The 22,220-nt window shown below is 59.7% G+C and overlaps 1 protein-coding gene across 3 annotated transcripts in view; it reads right to left on the bottom strand.

Annotated features, from left to right (window-relative positions):
* The window catches only part of GAK (cyclin G associated kinase), a 55,155-nt gene that overhangs the window by 19,792 nt on the left and 13,143 nt on the right, over positions 1–22,220 (bottom strand). For all 3 annotated transcript variants that reach the window (XM_036280074.1, XM_036280086.1, XM_036280081.1), the window contains exons 5-15: positions 18,778–18,920; positions 15,820–15,945; positions 14,537–14,626; positions 13,248–13,383; positions 12,835–12,947; positions 12,509–12,599; positions 10,432–10,555; positions 3,302–3,351; positions 2,744–2,892; positions 2,204–2,326; positions 1,036–1,169 (exon numbers count right to left, since the gene is read on the bottom strand). In XM_036280074.1, the coding sequence (XP_036135967.1) occupies positions 1,036–1,169; positions 2,204–2,326; positions 2,744–2,892; positions 3,302–3,351; positions 10,432–10,555; positions 12,509–12,599; positions 12,835–12,947; positions 13,248–13,383; positions 14,537–14,626; positions 15,820–15,945; positions 18,778–18,920 (1,279 nt within the window). The remainder of the gene's footprint in view (positions 1–1,035; positions 1,170–2,203; positions 2,327–2,743; positions 2,893–3,301; positions 3,352–10,431; positions 10,556–12,508; positions 12,600–12,834; positions 12,948–13,247; positions 13,384–14,536; positions 14,627–15,819; positions 15,946–18,777; positions 18,921–22,220) is intronic.

Here is a 22,220-nt window from a genome sequence, read left to right on the forward strand (position 1 = left end):
CATTCTGCCAGGGCCCAGCAGAAACTCAAGAGGACAGACTCCCCAGTCTCTGCGTCCTCCCCTGCTTCTGCCCACTCGCTGGCCCTCCCTTCTAGCACCTGGCTCACGTCTCTGCTTAGACTGCAGGGTGGCCAATTGCTCTAGTGACCTGTTCCCACAGGCTGGAAGTCATGAGGGTGAAGCCAATCCCACTGCTGTCTAAGTGGTCAGGGTGGGAAGGATGCTCTGTGCCCCTCACACCCCAAGTCAGCAGCCCAGGGCTGAGGGGCCAGCGCCAGGCACACCCCACTGCTAACAGCCCTCTCCCTGGCTCTGCCCCCGACTGTGAGTGGCTGCTCAGCAGGACCCTTGGGCAGCAGGCAGGCTTCAGGACCCTCAATGTGCTTGGAATTCAGGAGTAAACATGGCTTCTAGGTGAGCACGTTGAGAGGGACAGTGGTCCTTCCCTTTGCTTAGTGGCCTAGCCCACTTTCCAGTGACACCGAACTTCGGTGTCACTGGTGGCTGCTCCCTGGCAGCCGAGGGACAGGACACTGCACCACGCCCCACCCCCAGGCACCAAGGGGCCCAGACAAGGGTGTTTACCCTGCCCTCACTATCCACGGCTCTGGGACCATCCAGGACAGAAGGAATGGCCTGGAAAGATCGACCCGGGCGGGCCTGGACGCCCCTTCTCTCACGTCACCCACTCGGACCAGACCCATGTGCGTGCAGAGCTGGCAGCCAGAGGCGCTGCCCCGTCCACCGCCCAGCGAGCAAGTGGCCGTGCCCGGCGTAGACACAGGCCTCACGGCCATGCCCGCTGCAAGAACTGGCGCCCAGGAACCCGGCAGAGGCACTGCCTGCCGCTCGGCCCAGGAAGGCCGAGATCCCGCCCCGCCCTGACCCACTGGCCGGGCTGCTGTCTGGACAAGGCAGGGCCGAGTTCGCCAGGTTGGAGCTGCACCCCACACTGCACCATACGCACCCCTTCCTGAAACCCTTCCCCTCTTCCAGGGACAGTTCAACCAGTGCCCTGCAAGAGGGACACAGTACCTTTTATGGGACGGCCAGATGCCCGGCGGGCAGCGCTTCATGCTGAACATGTACACGGCAGCCTCCGCGGTGCTGAAGAGCCGGCAGAAGCACAGGAAGGAGCAGACAGCCACGGCCGAGGCGGCTCTCCCGTCCTAGGTGGACACACAGGCAGCTCACTTGGGCCCCACCCACCCACCTCTCCAGGCCAGAGAGCAGGGCCCACCCTCTGGGCTGAGAGCACATTCTGGAACTTACGGAAACACCCGAGGAGGTGAGAACCCAGTCCAAGAAGAAGAAAGGCTCCTTCGTGGAAAGCACAAGGAGGCCAGCTCGTCCAACCGGACACCTCCCGCTCTCTGCCCCCGCTCTCTGCCCCCCGCCTGACGCTCACCCTCTCGCTGAACCCTTTGTCATCACCCCCGGTGCGACTTCCACCCACACCAGGGCAGCTGCGCTGAGCTCCAAGTGGGCATTGCAGGAGCCCCTGTGAGGACCACCCTAAGCCTCACGGTGCTGTGGGGACAGGATGGTCTCAGCTACAGGAGTGGCAAAGATGGGGTGCCATGAGGCAGTGCTGGCTGGTAGAGATCCCTGTGGGTCTTGCCTCGTAAGGAGACAAGAGAATGCACATGAGACTACTACAGGTTCATTGAAAGAAGTGGAAAAGCCCAGGCTGGTTTGGCTCAGCAGTCAGAGCATCGGCCCGAGGACCAAAGGATCACAGGTTCAGTCCCTGGCCCGGGTCGGGGTCGTGTGGGAGGCATCCAACTGACGTGTCTATATCACATCCATGTCTCTGTCTCCTCCCCCCCGCCGCCCAGTCTATCTAAAAATCTATAGAAAAACATCCTCAGGTGAGGATTAACCAAAAAAAGGAAAAGGAGCAGGTACGTGCCCAGACTGGAGGTGGCGGAGTCCTGCCGGGCACCAGCACTGGGGAGGCTCCCCCAGGCCCTGCCGGGGCACATGCCAGCCCAGCTCAGGCCCTGGCTCTCAGGGCACAAAGCACCGCAGCTGAGCGGGAGCCCCTCCTCGGCTGGGCCCCTCCCAGCACCATCGCTGTCTGACGCCTGGGCCACTCCTGTCCTCTGTCCCCTCAGCCCACTGGAGCCCCCAGGGCAGGGGTCTCCCTGGTCTCTGTCCTCTGCTGCACCCGAGCGAAGGGTGGGCGAGGCCTCCCACTCACCACGCAGTGCAGCACGCAGACATTCTTCTGGTCCTGCCGCAGCCACCAGTGCATGTCCCTGCAGACGCTGTACAGGCTGCGGAGGCTCGGGGCCCGCCGGGCCGCCCACCCGCACTCGGACACCTGCAGGATGGGGCACCAGGATGGGGCATGGCTCAGCCTGACGTCTGCACCCCTCGGGGAGGGGCCCCATCACGAGCGCCCACCTCGCTCACACACTCTTCTGTGGCAGGATCTGCGCCAGGTGAACAAACCTGGCACAAGAACCAGGAGGCAGCCCTCTCCCACCCTCGGGTCGGCTGTGAAACAGGTCTATGCCCGAAGGCTCAGGCTCCCCCACGGTGAGAAGCAGTGAGGCTCCGCTGGCTCCTCAACACCCATCAGACTTTCTCTTCAGTGTCCTTGAGATGACCCCATGCGGTGTCCTCACATGCCTGAAGACCCAGCCCCCGTCGCAGCCCCCCGCTCTCCCAAGTCGGCCTATGCAGGTCGAGAGGACTGGCCCGCGACGGCACTGCAGGAGGCAGTCTGGCCACTCACCCGGTTGTGGAACTTCGAGGGCCGGTACGTCCTCGAGGACAGGTTGTAGACTGCATAATGTCCGGGGTGCTTGGAGTCCAGAAATAACCGCACATCCTCTATGTTATTTTTGATGGCGGACTCCACCCCTTCTGCTGGGAACGACATCACTGAAAGAGAGCAGCCCGTCAGCCCCTAGGTGGCCCCTGGGGATAGCCACTCAGGCCCCTGCGGCTAGCCCTCCTGCCGCTGGTAGCAATCAGCCAGGGCCCGCCCCACCCACCGCCTGCCGGCCATCTGCAGAAGGCTCCAGGGTCTGCGGCCGGCACACTGGGTGGCAGGCTGTGCTGAGACCTGACACGGCAGGGTCGCCGACTGCCCTGCTTTTGGTTTTGCCCAGAGACCAAGCTCCCCCTGTGCATCATTCCTCTCTCAGCCTCAGTGCCCCAGATGTCCCAGACCAGGGAGAGGAGCTGGGTTGACCTTTGCCCCGGAATTGCAGCAGGCTGCAGGGGCAGCATCCTGGGACCCTCTCCAGACAGGAGTCAGAGGTGCTCGGGTCAGCGCTGGCAAACGCACCTGCGATTCTGGAAGTGATGTAAGAGATGTCCAGGTCTCCCTTCGCGTAACTGGAATTCAAGAGAGCACCTGGTTATTACAGGAGATTTCTGTGGCTGAGTCACACGAGTGACAGGTAGCGTGAGCCCTGCAGAGGCCGTGGGGATGAGCACTGTGTGTGGGGCTCGCTGTGTGTGAGTGCAGGACTAGCACCTGTGGGGGTGCATGAGCGTGCGTGAAGCTGACACCTCCCGGAGGCGGCTGCAGATGGAGAAGCGGGGACAGTGCAGGCTTAGAGCTCTTGGTGCTATTCTCCCTCAAAGAGGCACGACAGTGGAGCTGGTCTTGACGAAACAGTGACAGAATGGATGGCAGAGCCTTCGGCCCACTGTGCTGTCAGGCCTGGCACTCCAGGAAGTTAGGAGGCGAACCAGCAGGCAAAAGCACGATGTGAGGACACAGTCAGCATCCGAACCAGACACAACAGGGTCGCTGCAATGACCAGACCAGGAATCTAAAACAACTGACGAATAAGCTGACGGGTAACGCAGACACATGCGCGGGCAGATGAGCGGCATGGACAGAGACGGAAACCCTAAGAAAGAAGCGAACAGAAGGCGGGGGTGCGGGCTAGACAAAAACACTGCACAGAACTGAACAGCCTCTGTGGGCTCATCAGACTGGACACGGCTGAGGGAGGAATCTCTGAGCTACAGGACATATCAAGTGAACCCTCAAAGACCGAAAAGCACAGAGAACAAAGGCTGTGAAAGCCAGAACAGGGCACCGAGGGCTTGGGACAACGTGGGAGGGACACACACACCAGGGACACAGAGGAGAGAAGGGACTGAGGGAACGTTCAAGACAATGAAGACTAGGAATTCCCCCAGATCCACGCCGGACACCACACCGCGGGTGCAGGACGCTTGGAGAACGCCCAGCAGGATGAACAGCCAGGAGCCACGACTACAGTCTGCAGCAAGTCAGAGGAGCAAGAACCCTGCCCTGGACGGCTTGGCCCACAGACCAAAGGGTCCCGGGTTTAATTCCCCATCCAGGGCACAGACCTAGGACTCAGGTTTGAACCCTGGCCCCAGTTGGGGTCGCGCGGGAGGCCACCAATCAATGTGTCTCTCACATCCATGTTTCTCTCTCTCTCACCCTCCCTCTCTCCCCCCACTCTCTCTAAAACTCAGTGGAAAACATCCTTGGGTGAGGACAACCAAGCTGGGGGGAGGTGGACGCAGGCACAGCTGACCCACAAGGAACAAAGACAAGAATTACACCGACTTCTCAGAAACCACGAGTAAGAATTTCCAAAGTGTAAGAAGAAAAAACACCAACACAGAACTCTGTGCCCTGTGAAATTATCCTCCAAAAGTAAAAAAAAGAAAAAGACTTTCTTAAAACTGAAGAAAACTGGTGGTGGTGGTCCTGCTGCGCAGGACGGTTGCTGAAAGCCCGAGAGACGGGAACGAGGCAGGTCAGAGGCTCGAGTCCACGTGGAGAAGCAGCATCGGAGCAGGGACGAGTGAAGGTGAGATGAACACTTGGCTTGCGATTCCCACCCGGGAGGGAGTGTTCACACCCAAACGGCAGCAGTGCCCGGTGTGCACGTGTGCAGGAGCGAGGAGTGGCTGTGGTCACAGAGCACCCCGACACCCGCGAGGTGGCGCAGGGTCACTCACAGGGCAACCACAGGGCAACCACCAGAAAAAGCGAGAGGAAGTGTAACATGCTAAGATGGCGAACATGGACTCACATACAACACTCAGTTCAAACCACAACGGCAGAGAAAGCAGGAGAAGCAGGAACGCGGAGCAGGGCGGCGAGGGGAAAGGGCGACGTGGTTGGCGTTGAACCCGAGGTGCCGGCAGTCACGCCGCACTCAGAGGTCTAGTGCGCCCGTCAGACAGGGGCCCACATCCGTCTGCCCCGGGCCTGGGCTGGGCGCCTGCTCCCCCCAACTCCCAGCTCACTGCAGGTGCTACTATTCCTCGCGAGCTGCGCGGTCCGAGCACATTTACTCCTGATCAGTGCTGGGTCCCTTTGTTGTTTTAAAGAAATGTGGGGTGTTTGAGGAACACAGAATTTTTATTTTAAGTTAGTGAGATATACTAATTGTTTCCTTCATGGCTTGTGTATTTTTTGTCTCTTTTAAGAAATCTTCCACTGTTACAAAACTGTCTCTATAATTTATTAAATTTTCTTTTAAAAAATTGCTTCTCAGAGTTAGATCTTCTAACTGACCAGAACTAATGCAGTCGCTGCTGTCAGAGGGGCGCCCGCCTTCCTTTTCCAAGTGCGCAGGCGTGGCCTCAGCGCCTCGTTCACGAGTCCACCGCCGCCCTCCCGTCCCAGCGCCCAGCACACGATACTGACGTCTGAGAGAGTTCTCCTGTGCATAACAGGCTCATCCTCTATTTTTTTTGTTAACCCTCACCCTGAGGATATTTTCCCGTTGATTTTTAGAGAGTGAAAGGGAGGGAGGGAAGAAGGGAGGGGTGAGAGGGAAAGAGAGAGTAACATCGATGTGAGGAAGACACATTGATTGATTGCCTCCTGCATGTGCGCCGACCAAAGCCAGGAGTCAAACCCACAAGCCTTCAGTGTTCGAGCCAATGCTCTCACCACTGAACCACACTGGCTAGGACCATCCCCTGTTACTCTTTTTTTTTTTTAAATCCTCACTCGAGGATATTTTTCCATTTTTTTGCTCAGATAGAAGGGAGAGAGAGGAAGAGAGAGCGAGAGAAACATCGATGGGAAAGGGACACATCGAGTGGCTGCCTCCCGCACGACCAACCAGGGCCGGAGACAAACTGCAACCGAGGTACATGCCCTTAGCGGGAACCGAACCCGGGTCTCTCTGGACCACAGGCCTACGCTCTAACCGCTGAGCCAAACCGGCCAGGGCTCCCCTATTACTCTTATTTTTTAAAGTACTGCTGTCAATTTTGGGTAATTGAATTTTAAGATCAAAATCAATGAAAACAATGTCAGAAGTTTTATCGGTTTGGCAGTGAATTTATAGATTAATTGAAAATTAAAATCTTTAGCCCTGGTCGGTTTGGCTCAGCGGTTGGAGCGCCAGCCTGTGGACCAGAGAGTCCTAGGTTCGGTTCCCGCTAAGAGCACGTACCAAAAAAAAAAAAAAAATTAAAATCTTTACAATTCTCCCAAACGTAAATTTCTCCACACTTACTTAACTTAGGTCTACTTTCGTGGTTCTCATTGGACTCAACCGGGCAGGGCAGCCTGAGCAGGGAGGTGGGCCCGCTGGCTCCAGGGGCAACGGGGACACTGGTGCAGGTAGCCGCTCAGCCTGTTGGCCCTCCCCACCCTCTGAGGGCAGCCAGCAGGCATGGAGGAGGGCAGGAGGAGCCCCCAGACCTGGGGAGGCCTCCCGCTGGAGCCTAGGTCAACACCCAAGCCCACTGTCCTAACTTGAGCATATGATGGATAAAATACCCCAGCCTGAGTAAGCACGCAGGCAACTTGACAAGTCTGTTCTAGATTCTACCGGAAGCTGACATTCCTGGGAAGGAAGGACAGAGGAAGAAGGCATGTGTTCCAGCCAATAGTGCTGAGGGCCGCAGGGACGGCCAGACACCAACAGGACAAGAGGGAGCTCAGGGACGAGTGGGGGCCTGGAAACAGACTGGGGTGGCACCCAGCTTGCCATCAGCAGAGGGGCAACTCTTGTTGGGGGAGAGTTGACAGGAACCCATGAAAAACCCCCAAGTAACGTCTACATGGATTAAAGACCCAGATGTACAAGAAACCCTTTAAAAACACATTTGGGCCCTGGTCAGTTTGGCTCAGCGGTTAGAGCATCGGCCTGCGGTCCGGAGAGACCCGGGTTCGGTGTCTGCTAAGGGCATGTACCTTGGTTGCAGTTCGTCCCTGGCCCTGGTTGGTCGTGCGGGTGGCAGCCACTCGATGTGTCCCTTTCACGTCGATGTTTCTCTCTCTCTCTTCCTCTCTCTCCCTCCCACTCTATCTGAACAAAAAATGGAAAAATGTCCTCAGGTGAGGATAAAAAACAAAAAAACCACATTTAGACATTCTGAAACATGGTTTAAAACACACGTAGCCTAGTTAAAGTGGGGTGTGAAGGGCCTCCATGCACAGGAAAACAAAAGGCGTAGAGGGAAGTGTGAATACATCTGTGCTTTTTGTTTTTGTTATCGTCACCCAAGGATATTTTTGCATTTATCTTCAGATAGAGCGGGAGGGAGAGAGGAAGGAAGAGAGAGAGCGAAACATTGACACGAGAGAGACACATCAACTGGCTGCCACCCACACAACCCTAACCAGGGCTGGGGACGAACCTCAACCAAGGTACGTGCCCTTAGCGAGAACCGAACCTGGGACTCTCTGGTCCAAGGGCCCACACTCTAACTGCTAAGCCAAACCGGCCAGGGCTACCCTCTGTGCTTTAATTAAAGTCAAACAGAAGAGACAAGTAACAGGCAAGGAGCAACTGCCATTTCTGTCTTTTCCACAAAGTGCACCAGTATTAGAACACATAATACACAAGTATAACTAACACAAGAACAAAAACCCAACATGAAAAGAGCAAAGTATGGGCACGGGCCATTCACAGAAGAGAAGTGCACACGGCCAGAGGTACAAGGCCACAGGCCACAGGCCACAGGCACAGGCCACGGAAGCTTCCGACCCAGTGCTCGGGAGGCCAGCTGGGACCTGGTCACTGCCCCATGTCTGCCTGAGCACCGGCACGGGGCCCAGAGTGAATAAGGGGAGCAGACACCACACAGTAAGCACACAGAGCTGGGCACTCGGGGTGCCTGGTCAGAGAGGCTGTGTGAGAACCTGCTGTGCTGGCTCTAGGACGTGATGCTCACGGATATATAACAGGGATCACCCCCTATGGGACAAGTAAGGTCTGTACCTCAAAGTGATGAGAGGAACAAGAGATGACAGACAGACACAGGCCCAGGCCTGGCCCTGGCTTCCAGGACATGGACAGCTGCGGGCACCTGCAGGGCCGCTGCGGGCAGCTATGGACAGGCGGAGGCTACACCTTCATGCAGAGAGGGCCTTCCTCCAAAGTCGAGCCCCCCCAAAATTCTGGGGCCACACTCCCCATGAGAAGGTCTCGCTGTGGCAGAGAAGGCTGCCCAGTGGTCCTAGAGATCGCCTGTTAACAGTGACCAGGATGCGACCACTCCGGGACCTGAACTGGGGCCTCCAGTGGGTGCAGAGCCCTGGGTGGTCAGAGAACCTTGCTAGCCACACTGGACGCCATATCAGTGGGGGTGGGGGTGGGATCCTACCTGTGGTCACGTCTGACCACCACCAGGGAAAAGCCCCAGACAGCATGATGCACGTGTGCATGCACCTGTGATTTGCATGTGCACATCCACACCCGTACACACACACCTACTAACACACGTAAACACAAGCACATCTGTGATACACAGTGCACGTCTACATGCGTGCAAAACCATGCCCATTCACATACACGCACACCCTTTTACACACACCTGATACATGTGCGCACACCCACATATGCTCACATGCACATGTAAACATGCATGTGCACACCTGCTCATGCACATGTGCACGCCTACACCTGAACACACCCAACCACACAGTGTTCATACACATGGTACACACACAACACACCTGAACACACATGCACAAATACGTCCACACGAGTTTACTCACAAACACATTCCACTCAAGCACACATGTGTGTACATGCTCACACACAGCATGCATGCCTTTGGCATGTTTCTGACACAGGTGTGTGCCCGAGATGATGATCATGGCACACACAAAGGAAGAATACAGAATGAGGTCAAGTGGTTTCCACAAATGTCAGTGGACTGTGCTGATTACAACCAAAGGGACAAACACCCAGACCCTGGACTGAGCACCTGACAGACACGTCCGAGATACCCCCACTCTGAGCGGTGTGGCTCAGCACCAGGAGGTTGCCAGTTTGAGTCCCAGTTGGGGCACATGACCGGTCTGTGGGCTCAATCCCCAGTGGGGGGTGTGTGTGCAGGAGGCAGCCAACTGACGTTCCTCTCTCCTCGATGTCTCTCTCTCTCTCCCCCCCTCTTTTTTTTTTTTTATCCTCACCTGAGGACTTTTCACTTTTTGTTCAGATAGAGTGGGAGGGAGAGAAAGGAACAGAGAGAGAGAGAAACATCGATGTGAAAGGGACACATCGAGTGGCTGCCACCCGCACGACCAACCAGGGCTGGGGACAAACTGCAACCAAGGTACATGCCCTTAGCGGAAACCGAACCCGGGTCTCTCTGGACTGCAGGCCGACACTCTAACCGCTGAGCCAAACTTGCCAGGGCACTCCCTCTCTCTTAAATCAGTAAAAACTTTTTTTTAAAAAGCTCTTTGCAAATCTCCTCCTGCAGACAGGCTCCCAGAGCAGTGGACAGGGAGTGATGGCCTCGTGCTGAAGCTGACACCTCCACACAGCCACTCCAGGGACCTGGGCCAAGCTACACATTCCGGCCATGGGCTGCGGGCCTGCGCCTGTGCAGACATGTGCTCCCCTGAACGGCCCTCTCATAGGTCATGCTCACCCACACGCTCAGGCCCACTCGCCCGAGTCTGGGTGACCTCACCTATATTTTTTTTTTAAATTCTCACCCGAGGATATTTTTCTATTTATCTTTAGATAGAGGAGGAGGGAAAGAGAGAGTGAGAGCAAGACAGAGAGAGAAACATTGATGCAAAAGATACACACCGACTGGCTGCCTCCCACACATCCCCGATCAGGGCCAGGGACGAACCATCACCGAGGCAGGTGTCCTTGACCAGATTCAAACCTAAGACCCGCTGCTCCACGGGCCAGCGCTCTAACTGCTGAGCCAAACTGGCCAGGGCTGATCTCACATGTAGCGTCAGCGAGCTCCGTCCCCCCCCCACCCCCCCACCGCAGAAGGAGCAGCACGAAGGTGACGGCGCCGACTCAGGAGAGGAGCACTGACAGCTCCGCAGGGCTTCTCTGCTCCCGGCCAAGGCCTCACGGGAGGGGGGGGGGCTGTGGGCTGCCCGACATGTGGGTCAGAGCCCAAGGTCAGAAAATCTCCATGCTGTGGAGAAACCGCACGCTGCCACCTGGAGCCTGTGCCCACGCACCCTCAACTCACTTGGCGACGGACTGGATGACCTTGGAGGAGGTGTCCTTGAGGTTGGTGAGCAGGCGCCCGGTGCCCCCCCGCAAGATGTCCAGGAGCCCACTGTAGGGCTGGTCGTACTCGGCCACGGCCAGGCCTGCAAGCAGAGACAAGCCTCAGGCACAGCCGGGAGGGGCTGGGGTCCCAGTGATGGGGATGTCCAGAACCCCACAACCTGCGACAGCTGCACATCCTGGCGACCCAGCCGCCAGCATTCCACGTGCCAGCACAGAAATCAAACCGCAACTGGCGCCTGAGCCTTGTCTGTGCTCACACAGCACTACCAGCTGCGCTCCTGAGGGTGAGCACCAGCCTCTGGGGCCGCAGCCCTGCTCCTGTCTCTAGGATGCTCGGCCATCTCGCTCCCTGCCTCTGGGGGCCACAGCCCTGCTCCTGTCTCTGGGACGCTCGGCCATCTCGCTCCCTGCCTCTGGGGGCCACAGCCCTGCTCCTGTCTCTAGGATGCTCGGCCATCTCGCTCCCTGCCTCTGGGGGCCACAGCCCTGCTCCTGTCTCTAGGATGCTCGGCCATCTCGCTCCCTGCCTCTGGGGGCCACAGCCCTGCTCCTGTCTCTAGGATGCTCGGCCATCTCGCTCCCTGCCTCTGGGGGCCACAGCCCTGCTCCTGTCTCTAGGATGCTCGGCCATCTCGCTCCCCGCACTCCTGACACCCAGGACCCGCCACGGCACAGACGTACACCGAGGGCCCAGAAAGGGTGAGAGCCGCCATCCCTGAGGTATGAGGACACAGGGAGTTATGCGGGTGGCTCAGCTGGACAGTGGGTGTGCGTCTACCTGCCCACAGGATGGGGCCCGGTGTGAACAGAGCGCTGCCAAAGGCAGGCAGGTCCCGAAACCCTAGGGCCCCAGGAGGTGTGGTCCTCGAGGGCAGCGGTGGGTGGAAGTGAGGGCGAGCAGAGGGGTGTGGCCCGCACACCGCAGCTGTGCCCGGGAATCGTGGTCTGTCACAGCCCGTGACTACCGAGCAACACTGGCTACCAGATGGCTGGGCTGCAGCTGGGATGAGGGTTAGCCACTCTCCGGCCAACCTGTCCGTTCTGTGTGATGTCCATGCTGGCCGTTCACCAGGGAGTGACCACACCACCCCGACCAGGTGCCTGCGCCCGTGTGTGGTGAGCCCCATGTGGGCACAGTGAGCATGCGTGAGCATGCATGCACCTCTACATGCTGCGGTCCTGTCTCAACACCCCAAGAACCCCCAGGACAGTCCCGGTGCCCCACATGCTGGGCATCAGGACCCACACTGCATGCGCAGGGAATGCCCAGGACACGGGGCAGCTGGCTCTGGGGACAGTGCCTCCCCAGGAGACAAAGAGCTGCTGACACCTTGCAAACAGCGAGAAGTGGCCATGGGACGGGACACGTGCAGGGCACAGCTCTCAGAGCCTCCCGCACACTGCACAGAGCCTGCGCTGAGGGCTCCACATGCTAGCACTGGGCACCCAGACCAACACACACGGGATGTGGGGTGAAGCTCACTGACCAAACATAGCTGAGTCGGGAGGAAAGCCCACTGAGACCCACTGTGTCCAGCACCGGCTCTCCTGCCCGAGCAGCCTACCTTCTCCTGCGGCAGACGTGGCCCCACAGCCCAATCCCATCATGGTCACTCCCTGCCCACACAGCCCCTCGTGCCCTGGCCCTTGGTTGCTGCCTATGGCCCTGTGAGGGTCCCTCATCTACCAGGCCATAGTCATGCACCTCAGCTGGGCCTCCAAGGGGCTGGAGACGGAGCCGGCCACACAGGTGGACGGCGGCCCTGGCACACACCCCAATAGCCCTGCGCCCGGTGCCAGGGAGCTTCGGAGCCTGTGTTGCCGTGGCTGCAGAGAGGGTGGCTACGCTCACACCTCCCTCGCTCCATCCTACACGTGGCCCTGAGTTTCACCTCCACTGGGCTCTGGGAGCTCCAGGCAATCAAGATCCCGAGAGTGGCCCTGGGGCCCTGGATGGGCAGCCTCTCTTGCTGCTAGGCCAGACGCCAAGGGCAGGGTCTGGGTGCTGGCACCGGCAGTGTGTGGGTACTCACCCCCGCCGTAGCTGCTGCTCATGGGCCCCCCAGCAGGAGGTGGCCCTCGGGCCGGGGCGGTGTTCCCGTAGCCTCCATTCTGCTCCAGGAGCTGTGAGGATCCAAAGAGCAAGGACTCAGCTTCTACAGACGTCGGAGCCAGTCCGCAGGCTCCGTGTCAGGGAGAGAGCCTGGGGCCAGCTCGTGGCTGCTGCGAGCTCGTCTCTGCACGACCCACTGTGAGACCTCGTGCCCTGTGGGGACTTCTGCATAACAGTGTCACCCCCTTAGAGCAGACTGGGCCTCTCAAGAACCTGCCACTGTGGGTGACACCTGGAAGGCCCTACCTCAGTGATGGGCGCTTTGGGGTTCACATTCCTGGCAGCCGCGATCTCCTGCAGCTGGTTCACCAGCTCTGTGATGGACAGCCGCTCCTCTGGGTCGACTTTCAGCATGGCACCTGCGGCGGGGCAAGGCGTGCTCAGGGCCCCAGGGAGCCGCCGCCCTGCCCTGGCAAAGGTTGCGGACTCACGGAAGCCCCTGGTTTTACTGATGTCACTGACTTTAAGAACAAGCGAGGGAATGACACCAAGAGCAAGGATAACACAGGTAACAGGACCGAGAGCCACCACTTGGAGCACCGTAACTCACAAGGCTGACTGACGAGCACTCCGTGGAAAAGCCACCAGGAGGGCTGCCAAAGAGCCACGCAGGACGTTACAGGAGGCGTGTCCTCCGTGGTCCTGCACACGGGACTTACGGATGAGGCCGTGGAACACGGAGCACCGCGTGTCGTCAGCGGGGATGGAGTACTTCCCGTTCACGATGCGCAGCTTCGCCCCGTCTTCAAAAGGGTGCTGCCCGAAGCACAGCAGGTACAGGATGCAGCCCAGGGCCTGCAGGGGCGGGGAGGGCGGAGCTGAGAGGTGGGAGGGGTGACGGGGTGGTCCTGTCTGCGGACCCCGAGGGGTGGTCAAGGCTCAGTCTGGTCTGATTCACCCTGAGAGCAGAGCGGGGCCACGCTGTCTGTACACACAGCCCGCACTCCCCTGCTCCTCAGAGATGAGGAACGTGGGAGGCAGAGCAGCAAACAAAGGACGACCTCACTTTCTGGGAAGACCTTTCCAATGAAAAGTCCCTGCATTCGAGCCCTGGGCCTGTTGCTGGGGACACAGGGCGACTATGGAGGAGGGCAGCACATCCGTGTTTCCCAATGACACTGAGCACAGGCGGACAAGCCCTGAGACAGGACAGGCAGGGACCCGCTGCGTGAGTCAGGATGGCCACAGAACTGGCCCCGAACCCAGCACCAGTCACTTATCACTGTTCACCGACAGCCCCACTGGGGACCGTCGCAGCACCCACACTGCATCTGGCCAGGACGCAGAGCATACACCGCAGACTCGTGTGTGCGCATGTGTGTGTCCTGGGGCTGGGGTGGCTAAGGGCACCCCCCTGGGGTCACCTGAGACTCGGGGAGAGAAGACTGAGAGTGGAAGCAACTTCGTGCGCGGCCTGTTCTAGGAAGGCCTCTGGCACACGAGTCCACGGCTCACTGTTTGCACCGCCACCTGCCTCCACCTACGCCCAGGACAGGAGCTCCCTGTGCACGGTGCCAGCACCAGACATGAGCCTCGAAGCACGGGGGCTCAGGAGGCTGCACCGTCCCTGCACTTGGGGAGGCTGCAGGACACCAGAAGGAGCACAGCCAGGCACAGCACCCACCCCTAGCCCCAGATCTGGCCCTGTAAACCATGGCTCCGTGAATGCCTGGCCCCCGTGAAGGGCTCTGACCAGCAGAGCAGGTGTCCCTGTGGGAGGCCCACAGGCCAAGCCTGCAGGCAGCTGACTCCTCCAGTGACCCCCGCGGACTCCCCCCAATGACTCCCGCGGACTCCCCCCAAGTGACCCCCGCAGACTCCCGCCCCAGGGACCCCTGTGGACTCCTCAGCTCGGCCCCACTACTGCAGGGAAGAGAACAGGGCAAAGACACCTGGCAGGCCAGAGCCCATGCGCCTCTGCCGGCGCGGCACCGGGCGGCGGCCTCACCCAGATGTCCTGCTTCTCGCCGATCGGGAAGTTCGAGTACAAGTCCACGATCTCCGGCGTCCTGTACATGGGCGTCGTGTTCCTGGTGATCTGAAACACAGACAAGGGAGGTCACTTTTCTGTCGTCATCATTCATCCTCACCCACGGACACGTCTCCGCTGATTTTAGAGAGTGGGAGGAGGGGAAGAGAGAGACGGACTGGTCGCCTCCCACGTGACCGTGACTGGGGCCGGGGATCGAACCTGTAATCCAGGCCCTGACCTTGACTGGGAATTGAACCCTTGACCCTTCAGTCCACAGGCCAATGACCTGAAGACACTCTAACTGCCGAGCCACACCGGCCAGGGCTGCACTGCCTTCTTTGTAGCAGCGGCTCCCGCAGGGAGGACCCTCCCTCCCACTGGGCCCAGAAAGCCCTCGGCTGCTCGCCTCCCTCCTCACTCCCGCGGCCACCTGGCCCCTCCTGCAGCTCAGCCCCGCCACAGCCCAGCTACGGTGTCAGCTGTGTGTCCAGGAGATGGACGTCCCGGCTGACGGGCAATCCTGTCCAGAGCAGCCCGAAGCGGCTCTGTGCGGTGGGCCCTGTGTGCCTGAGAGTAAATGCTGTTCTCAAAGCAGCTTCCTGATGATTCTCGTGGACAAAGAGCCTTCGTCATGGGAGAGGACAAAATCAAATTCACGGGTGAGTCAGGTTTTTATGTGAAAAACCCGAGAGCTGGTCTGTTGAGTGGAGCCTGTGACAGAGAGGCTGGGGGCAGCATGGCTCCTGACGTGGCACACCCACACCGACCCCGGGCCAGAGATGCCCACGGGAACAGCACCATGACCTCGGCAGGACACCTGGAGGGTGACCCTCGGCTGTCCACAGGAAGGTCTGCTTCAGGAAGAGGGGGCACAGGCTGGGCCAGCACATAGGAGACACCCAGAGCCAACACACGGCCATGTCCAGACACATCAATGATGCCCGGGCCTTGACCAGCCCCTCACAGGACCTCCCTCCACGAGCGCCCTCCACAGAGCAGCCTCCACGGAGCAGCCTCCACGAGCACCAGGCGGGAGGTGCAGGCAGTGCTGTGGACCCAGAGGTGGCTGCACTGCAGGCCCGTGATCCCGTGTGTGTGCACCTGTGAGTCACTGCGCAGAGACGCTGTGGGGCAGCCCAGTGTGTGGCCCTGGCCCTCAGCCCAGTGTGATGAGCCCCCAACAACACAAGGCGCAGGCTCAGGCCGCCCTGGGCGTGATGCTGCGGGCTGCGCAACCACTGAGCGCTGCCCCGTCTCACCTCCTCCTCCACCAGGGCCCGCCGCTGGGCGCTCCAGCTGTAGTCGGGGACATGCGATATGGTGGTGGCGCTGCCGAAATCACACAGCTTAATGGTCCCCTGGTTACTCAGCAACAGGTTCTCCACCTGCGGGAATGTGGAAGACGGCCCTTACGGACGGGACGCAGAAAGCACTGCCCAGGGAAACAGCGCCTGACCTTCCCGACCACGACCGGCGCGCGTGCCTTAGAAACAGGACATCAGGGACAGTTGAAGTCAACCATGAATCCAAAGCAGCTGCAGTTAATAACGTGGGGCAACGATGAAACCGTTCAGAAAATCAGACAAGAAATTAACATGCTATTTTAAAAGTCACCAAATATATCAAGAAGTTGTGAAGGAATCCAGCCCGAAAACTGTCAAGTGAGATGAACTTTTAAAATCCAGTATCAACAGGAACCACACTCCTAACAGCGAAGAGACAAACCTGCCTGTCACTCGAGGACACAGTCCGGACAGCCCTGGTGCTTCTGCAAGGCCAACAGCTAAGGACGGTTTTCACAGCCTAAGTCCTGGGGAAATCAGACACCCAGCTCCTCACAACACCGGGCCGCAGCCACCTCGCGCACGCTCTCCTGCGGCCGGGGGCGGAGTCCATGTGGCCCACAGAGCACAAATGTTTGAAGTCAGCCCTTTAGAGAAGTCTGCCGACCCTGCTCAGGGACAGTTGCGGCAACCCCACACACTTCCTGACAAGCTGACTCACAAATGTGTAGGAGACACAGAGCCCAGAAGAGCCATGCGACCCCAGGTAGACATGAGCTGGACCACAGCTCTGGCGAGAGCAGGTGCTGGGACAGGACCCAGGTGTGGAGAAAGGGCAGACAATGCAGGGCCCTGCCCTCAACGCACAGGCAGCCACCAGCCTTCAGGACGACACCCGCGGGACAGAAGCACGCTGGCAGGGCAGCTGAGGACACCCACGGAGCAGCCCGAGCAGACACTGACGACCGAGAGTAAACGCTGAGCCAGGCACGTGCCCTACGCAGGGCTTCTGTGGTGAGGCAGACAGAGGCCTGAGCAGGAACGCAGACAGGCATGGTCACAGGTGCTTCCCCAGAGAGGGCTCCCAACGCCACAGAAGTGAAAATGGCAACTCTGTTCACAGAAGGAAAACCTCACTGAAACCAGTCTGTGGCCAACACCAAGAGCCGCAAAGCGCGCAGGCTATCCAGAGGCTCAGAGGGCACTGGTCACCGCTGCCTGGGGAGCAGGAGCCCACAGCATACGCCTCACCGGCTGGGCACCTAGAGGGACGAGCCCTGAAACCACAGCGCCGAGCAGAAAGCTACCAGGAGGGCGCACTCTGGAGCATGCACGGGAGACGCAGTGCCGCGTGGCGCAGGACACCCGTGGGCAGGCTTCGGGACGCCGGGCGCAGGGGCACTGGGAAGATGAGGGACGCAGCCCAGGCCGAGCTCACAGACGAGCTGTCATCTCTCCCCTGGTTCTCACGCAGCACACGGCTGACACGGAGCCAGCAGAGCCCTGGTGGCAGGAAGCCCCACTGCCCCCGGCCCACAGGGCAGCGGGGAAAGGCCGCGCCCACGGCACCCACTGCCAGGCGTCCGCAGCGTGGAGCCTGCCCGCTGTCGCCGGAAACCAGCCGCCGGCCCAGGCAGGAGAAGGCAGGCGCACCAGAGGTTCACATGGCAGGACACAGAGCCCAGGCAGGCTGTCAGGGCCGACCCTGCGGGCCACTGTCCCCACTGGGGAGGTTCCAGATCTCACACCCGGGGAACCAGGGAGCTGGCCACAGACTGGATTCGAGATGCTACCCAGGCAGTAATTTTCAACCTTTTCCACCTCGTGGCACACCAAAAAATACATTTTTTGCCAATCTTACAAAAAAAAAAAAGGTATCATTCTCAGTCACTCAGACAGCTGTTGCTGTGTTGGCTGTTGCCACTGTTGTAACTGACAGTCTAAGGGAAGAAGTCAGTGCCCTGACTAGATAGTCGAGTGCTGCACGTTTTAAAAACCCTGCGGCCCAGGCTGAGAATCCAGGTTGAGAACCGCTGGATGAAGGCCGTGCGCGCTGCTAAGCGGGGGTGGCTCAGTGACGCACCCAACACCCCTGCTCTCTGAGTTTCGCACACAGATGTCTGGGTGGGACGGCATGAGGTCTGGGATCTGCTCTAAACCCTCAGCGAAAGCCACCTGCACCGGCGAGCAGGATGGGGCCGCTGCCGCCCACACCGTGGCCAGGGCTGGCGCACAAGCTCCGGGGTGCCAAACCATTCCCACAAAGTCTTGGGTTTTCAAAGACACAAGAAGGGGAACAGAAACCAGGCCATATTACTCAGAAAAGACCATTGTGAGATGACACAAGGAGCTCCAGTTAATCAAAAACAACATGACAGGCCAGAAACAGGAAAGTTAGTTGAAACACAAGACACCGATGACTACAAGCAGTCAACAGCACTTAACTTCATCATCGACTTCAACACAAAAGGAAAACTCACTGCCCTCCTCCCCTACCCTCCGGCTGCTGGCAAAATGAAAACAGAAGCTTCAATCATGGACAGTGAGGGCCTGGGGCCGGGCCCTGCACCCACCCAGGAGGACGCGCAGCAGCCACTGGCACCACGCAGGGCACAGGCAGCTCCGAGGGCGACCAGAGGGGGAGCGCACGTCCACCTCACCAGGCAGCAGGACAAGAGCAGCACCCCTGAACCCTGCAGACAGGAGGGGAGCCAGGCCCACCCCTGCAGGTGAGGGGGGCACGGACCTGGTGCGAGCCCAGGTGCACCGCAAAGTCAGACCACACACAGGGAGGTCTCGCGGCTTCACAGGAGCAGCTCTGGGCCCCACTCGCGGTGAAGGGCTCCCGCACGGATCTGACTCAGCACAGCCTGGCCAGCCTCCCTGGCCCAGCCGGACACCCTGACTGCCGGTGGGCGGGCGTGGGGGGGGCACCTTGAGGTCCCTGTGGATGATGGGCGGCCTCTGCCGGTGCATGTGCTGCACGGCTCTGCACGTCTGGTAGAAGATCTTCAGGATGGTGTCACACGACAGCGGCCCTCTGGTTTCACTTTTCTTCAGGAACTCCACCAGCTGCCCTGGAAGGGACAGAGGTTCTCACCACAGGAGCCACTGATGCTGACCCAGGCAGAGCAGGGGGCAGGGGCAGGGGCGTGGCCACTGCTGCCCAGGCAGAGCCCACCGTAGGCACACCTGCTGCAGCCACGGGCTGGCACACAGAACTCCCACCGTCGGGGGGACGGCAGTGAACAGAGGGGCTACAAACACGCAGTCCCCTGTGAAATACTTGCTCCGTTCCCTCCCGTGACAAGGCATCTGCCGTCAGCATGGAACACTGCCCACAAGGACTGCGTGTGAGACCGAGCAGTGGGTGGCGGCAGTGCAGACGGGGTGGCCAGGCTCTGGGCCCAGGGAGCCCTGTCTTCCAGTCACTGGCCCCAGCCAAAGTTCCCCCCACGACTGAGCCGGGGACACATGGGTTCACACCTTAGCACCCATGCTGCCTTGTCCCCAACCCCGTCTCTGGCCCAGGCCCCAAGCCACCTCAGCGACAGGATGCACGACCCCAGTTGCTCCCACAGCTCCACCTCCTCGGTGGCCCTCACTCAGGCTGTCCCTTGCCTCCTGGGCTCAAGCACCACCTCCCAGGGAGCCAGCTCTGCCCGGCCTGGCACATGGATGCCCTTCCAACTTGCTCCCCAGCACTGGGCAGGTCAGTGGACCCGGAGCCTGCAGTGCCAGGAGCACACTCACCTGAGAACCTGCCTGCCTGATGGCGAGGCTGGGGCGCCCGTGTGGACTTCCACACGGCCAGTGTCTGGTGCCATGCAACTGGGTCACCTTCGCAGGGTTTGGAACAAGGCATGTGCCCTGCTATGGGCCTGCAGCTGCCCACAGGCTGTGAGTCTCCACCCTGGTGATGCAGCCGTGGCGGCCGCACACCAACCCACCCCTGCCTCCCTCCTGGCCACGGCGGCCGCTCCCAGCCACACTGCCGTACAGGCTTTGCACCAGCCTCAGGGGACACAGGACAGTGACCCCAGGCCAGGGGAGGAGAGCACGTGGAGGGCGTCACGACGTCAGTGCTCACTGGCCTCTGCCCTTCAGCACAAAGAGGGCCTTTCATTTATTTACTTGTTAATCCTCACCAGGAGATGTTTTCACATTGATTTTTATATGTTTTATATTTATTTTTAAAGAGAGAGGTAGGGAGAGGGAGATAGAGAAGCATAGATGTGAGAGAGAAACATCGATCAGATGCCTCCTGCACGCCCCCTACTGGGGATCAAGCCTGCAGCGTGGGCATGTGCCCTGACTGGGAATCGAACCAGAACTTCGGAGTCCATGGGACAGTGCTCAATCCACTGAGCACACCAGCCGGGCTCCCACTGATTTTTAGAGAGAGTGGAACAGGGCGGGATTGGGGGGTATCAACATGAGAGAAACACATCAACTGGTTGCCTCCCATATGTGCCTCGACCCGGGCTGGGGATTAAACCTGCAATCCAGGTACGCGCCCTTGACCAGGAATCAAACCCACGACTCTGGTGCGTGGGTCAATGCTCTAACTGCTGAGTCATGTCGGCCAGGGCAAGAGGCTCTTTTTAAAAAGGCTCTCCTGCCCGGCTGGTGTGGCTCAGTGGTTGAGCGTCGACCCTGCACCAAGAGGTCGCCAGTTCAATTACCAGTCAGGGCGCATGCCCAGGTTGTGGGCTGGATCCACGGTGGGGGCATGCAAAAGGCGGCCAGTCGATGTTCTCTCTCATTGATGTTTCTGTCTCTCTCTCCCTTCCTCACCCTCTAAAATCAATAAAGGGAAAAAAAATTTTTTTTAAGTCTCTCCTTCAATGGAACCAGCAACTCAATCCCCCGACCCCGTGTCAGGCAACCCCTGCACCTGTCCTGCAAGCACCCAGGCCTTCAGCCCCAGCCTCGCAGGCTGGCCCCACACAGTGGTCCCTGCAGCCTCATGCCAGGTGGTGTGCTCTGTGAGGTCGCCTGGTCACGGGGAGCCCCTCGGCCCCACACACTCGAGCACTGTGAGAACACCACACATCTCACTTGACAAATGGCTCACACAGGTGCTGTTGAACCCTCAGCCTGACAAAGTCAACGCTGGTTCTGCAGAGGCCTCTGAACCACCTCCAGGATGGAGGACACAACGAACAACCAGAACACTCGTGGCTGGAGCCCAGAGGTGCACCCATCAGGAGACACGCTGGTGCACGGAAAGCTTGTGAGGCCTCATCCACGCCACCCAAGGTGCAGGCCGTCCAGGTGGCACACCCCCCACCCGACCCAACAAGCCCCTGCTAATCCCAGCTACAGGGAACCAGGTCCATGTGGGACACAAGCACTTCCATGCTCCCAGGCTCCTGCGCAAGACAAGGCGTGAGTCTTGCAGGCACTGGTTAGGGACCTGGATCTGCGGACACTGAGCCTCAGAGAGCAGGTGAGCGTGGGAGCAAGAGGACGCGGGCAGAGCAAGCTTTTCAGAAGGAACAGCGGGCCTGGGGCCCCACACCTGTGCACGCTGCGCACCGCTTCTCAGCACGACAAGCTCGCGTGTCAGCAGCAGCGGTGACAGTGAGTGCCCACTGACTGGACGACCACCGTGCCAGAGCTCAGGGTGAGCTGCATGTCCCAGCCAGCTCTGCAAGAACCGGAAGCAGGGACCCAGACATGGAGAGCACAGCCCGCGACCCCCACCCTCCAGGTTCCAGACTCGGCTCCCCCTGGGACCCGGCCTCCCCATGCCTGAGAAAGCACTCTGCACCCGTTTCCACCTGCCGCCTCCCTCCACCCCATCATCCCCTCCTCAGTGCTCAGCATCTCGCCTGCTAGCTGTGAGGCCCACTTTCTCCTCTGCAGAGGTGCCTGTGCTCACTGCCCCAATCTCTCCTCCGTGACAACCCCCATGGTGGCAGGGACCTCGGGGAGAAGTGTCTGTGGTTGCCGCACCTGTCCCTCCCAGGGAGACACCTGCCTCAGTGCCCTTGCTGCTCCCCGGCCTCCGCTCCCACACCCACTGCCCACTGATGGATGAAGCAGCACTGTCAGTACTGGTGGCTCCCACCAGGTCGCAGGCCTCTGGCCCACTGGGCCTTACATGTCCTGTGCCCACTCCTCATCTCCCCAGGTCACGCTGTCACCCACTGAGCCTGTGGGCTCCAGGAGGTGGGCATGCTCCACCTCACCCACTGTGGTTCGCCCGATGCACAGCCCACCCGGCCCTCCAGGGGACAGACCGGACACAGAGGGGCCTGGCCTGACCCCTCTCTGCCCCCCAACTCTGCAGAATGCACTCCCAGTGCTGCCCAGGACCAAGCAGCCTATCCTCCTGAGAACCAGCCTCAGGAGGACCAGGCCCCACGTCC

The sequence above is a fragment of the Molossus molossus genome, unplaced genomic scaffold, assembly GCF_014108415.1.
Source record: "Molossus molossus isolate mMolMol1 unplaced genomic scaffold, mMolMol1.p scaffold_m16_p_1, whole genome shotgun sequence".
NCBI classification, from domain to species: domain Eukaryota; kingdom Metazoa; phylum Chordata; class Mammalia; order Chiroptera; family Molossidae; genus Molossus; species Molossus molossus.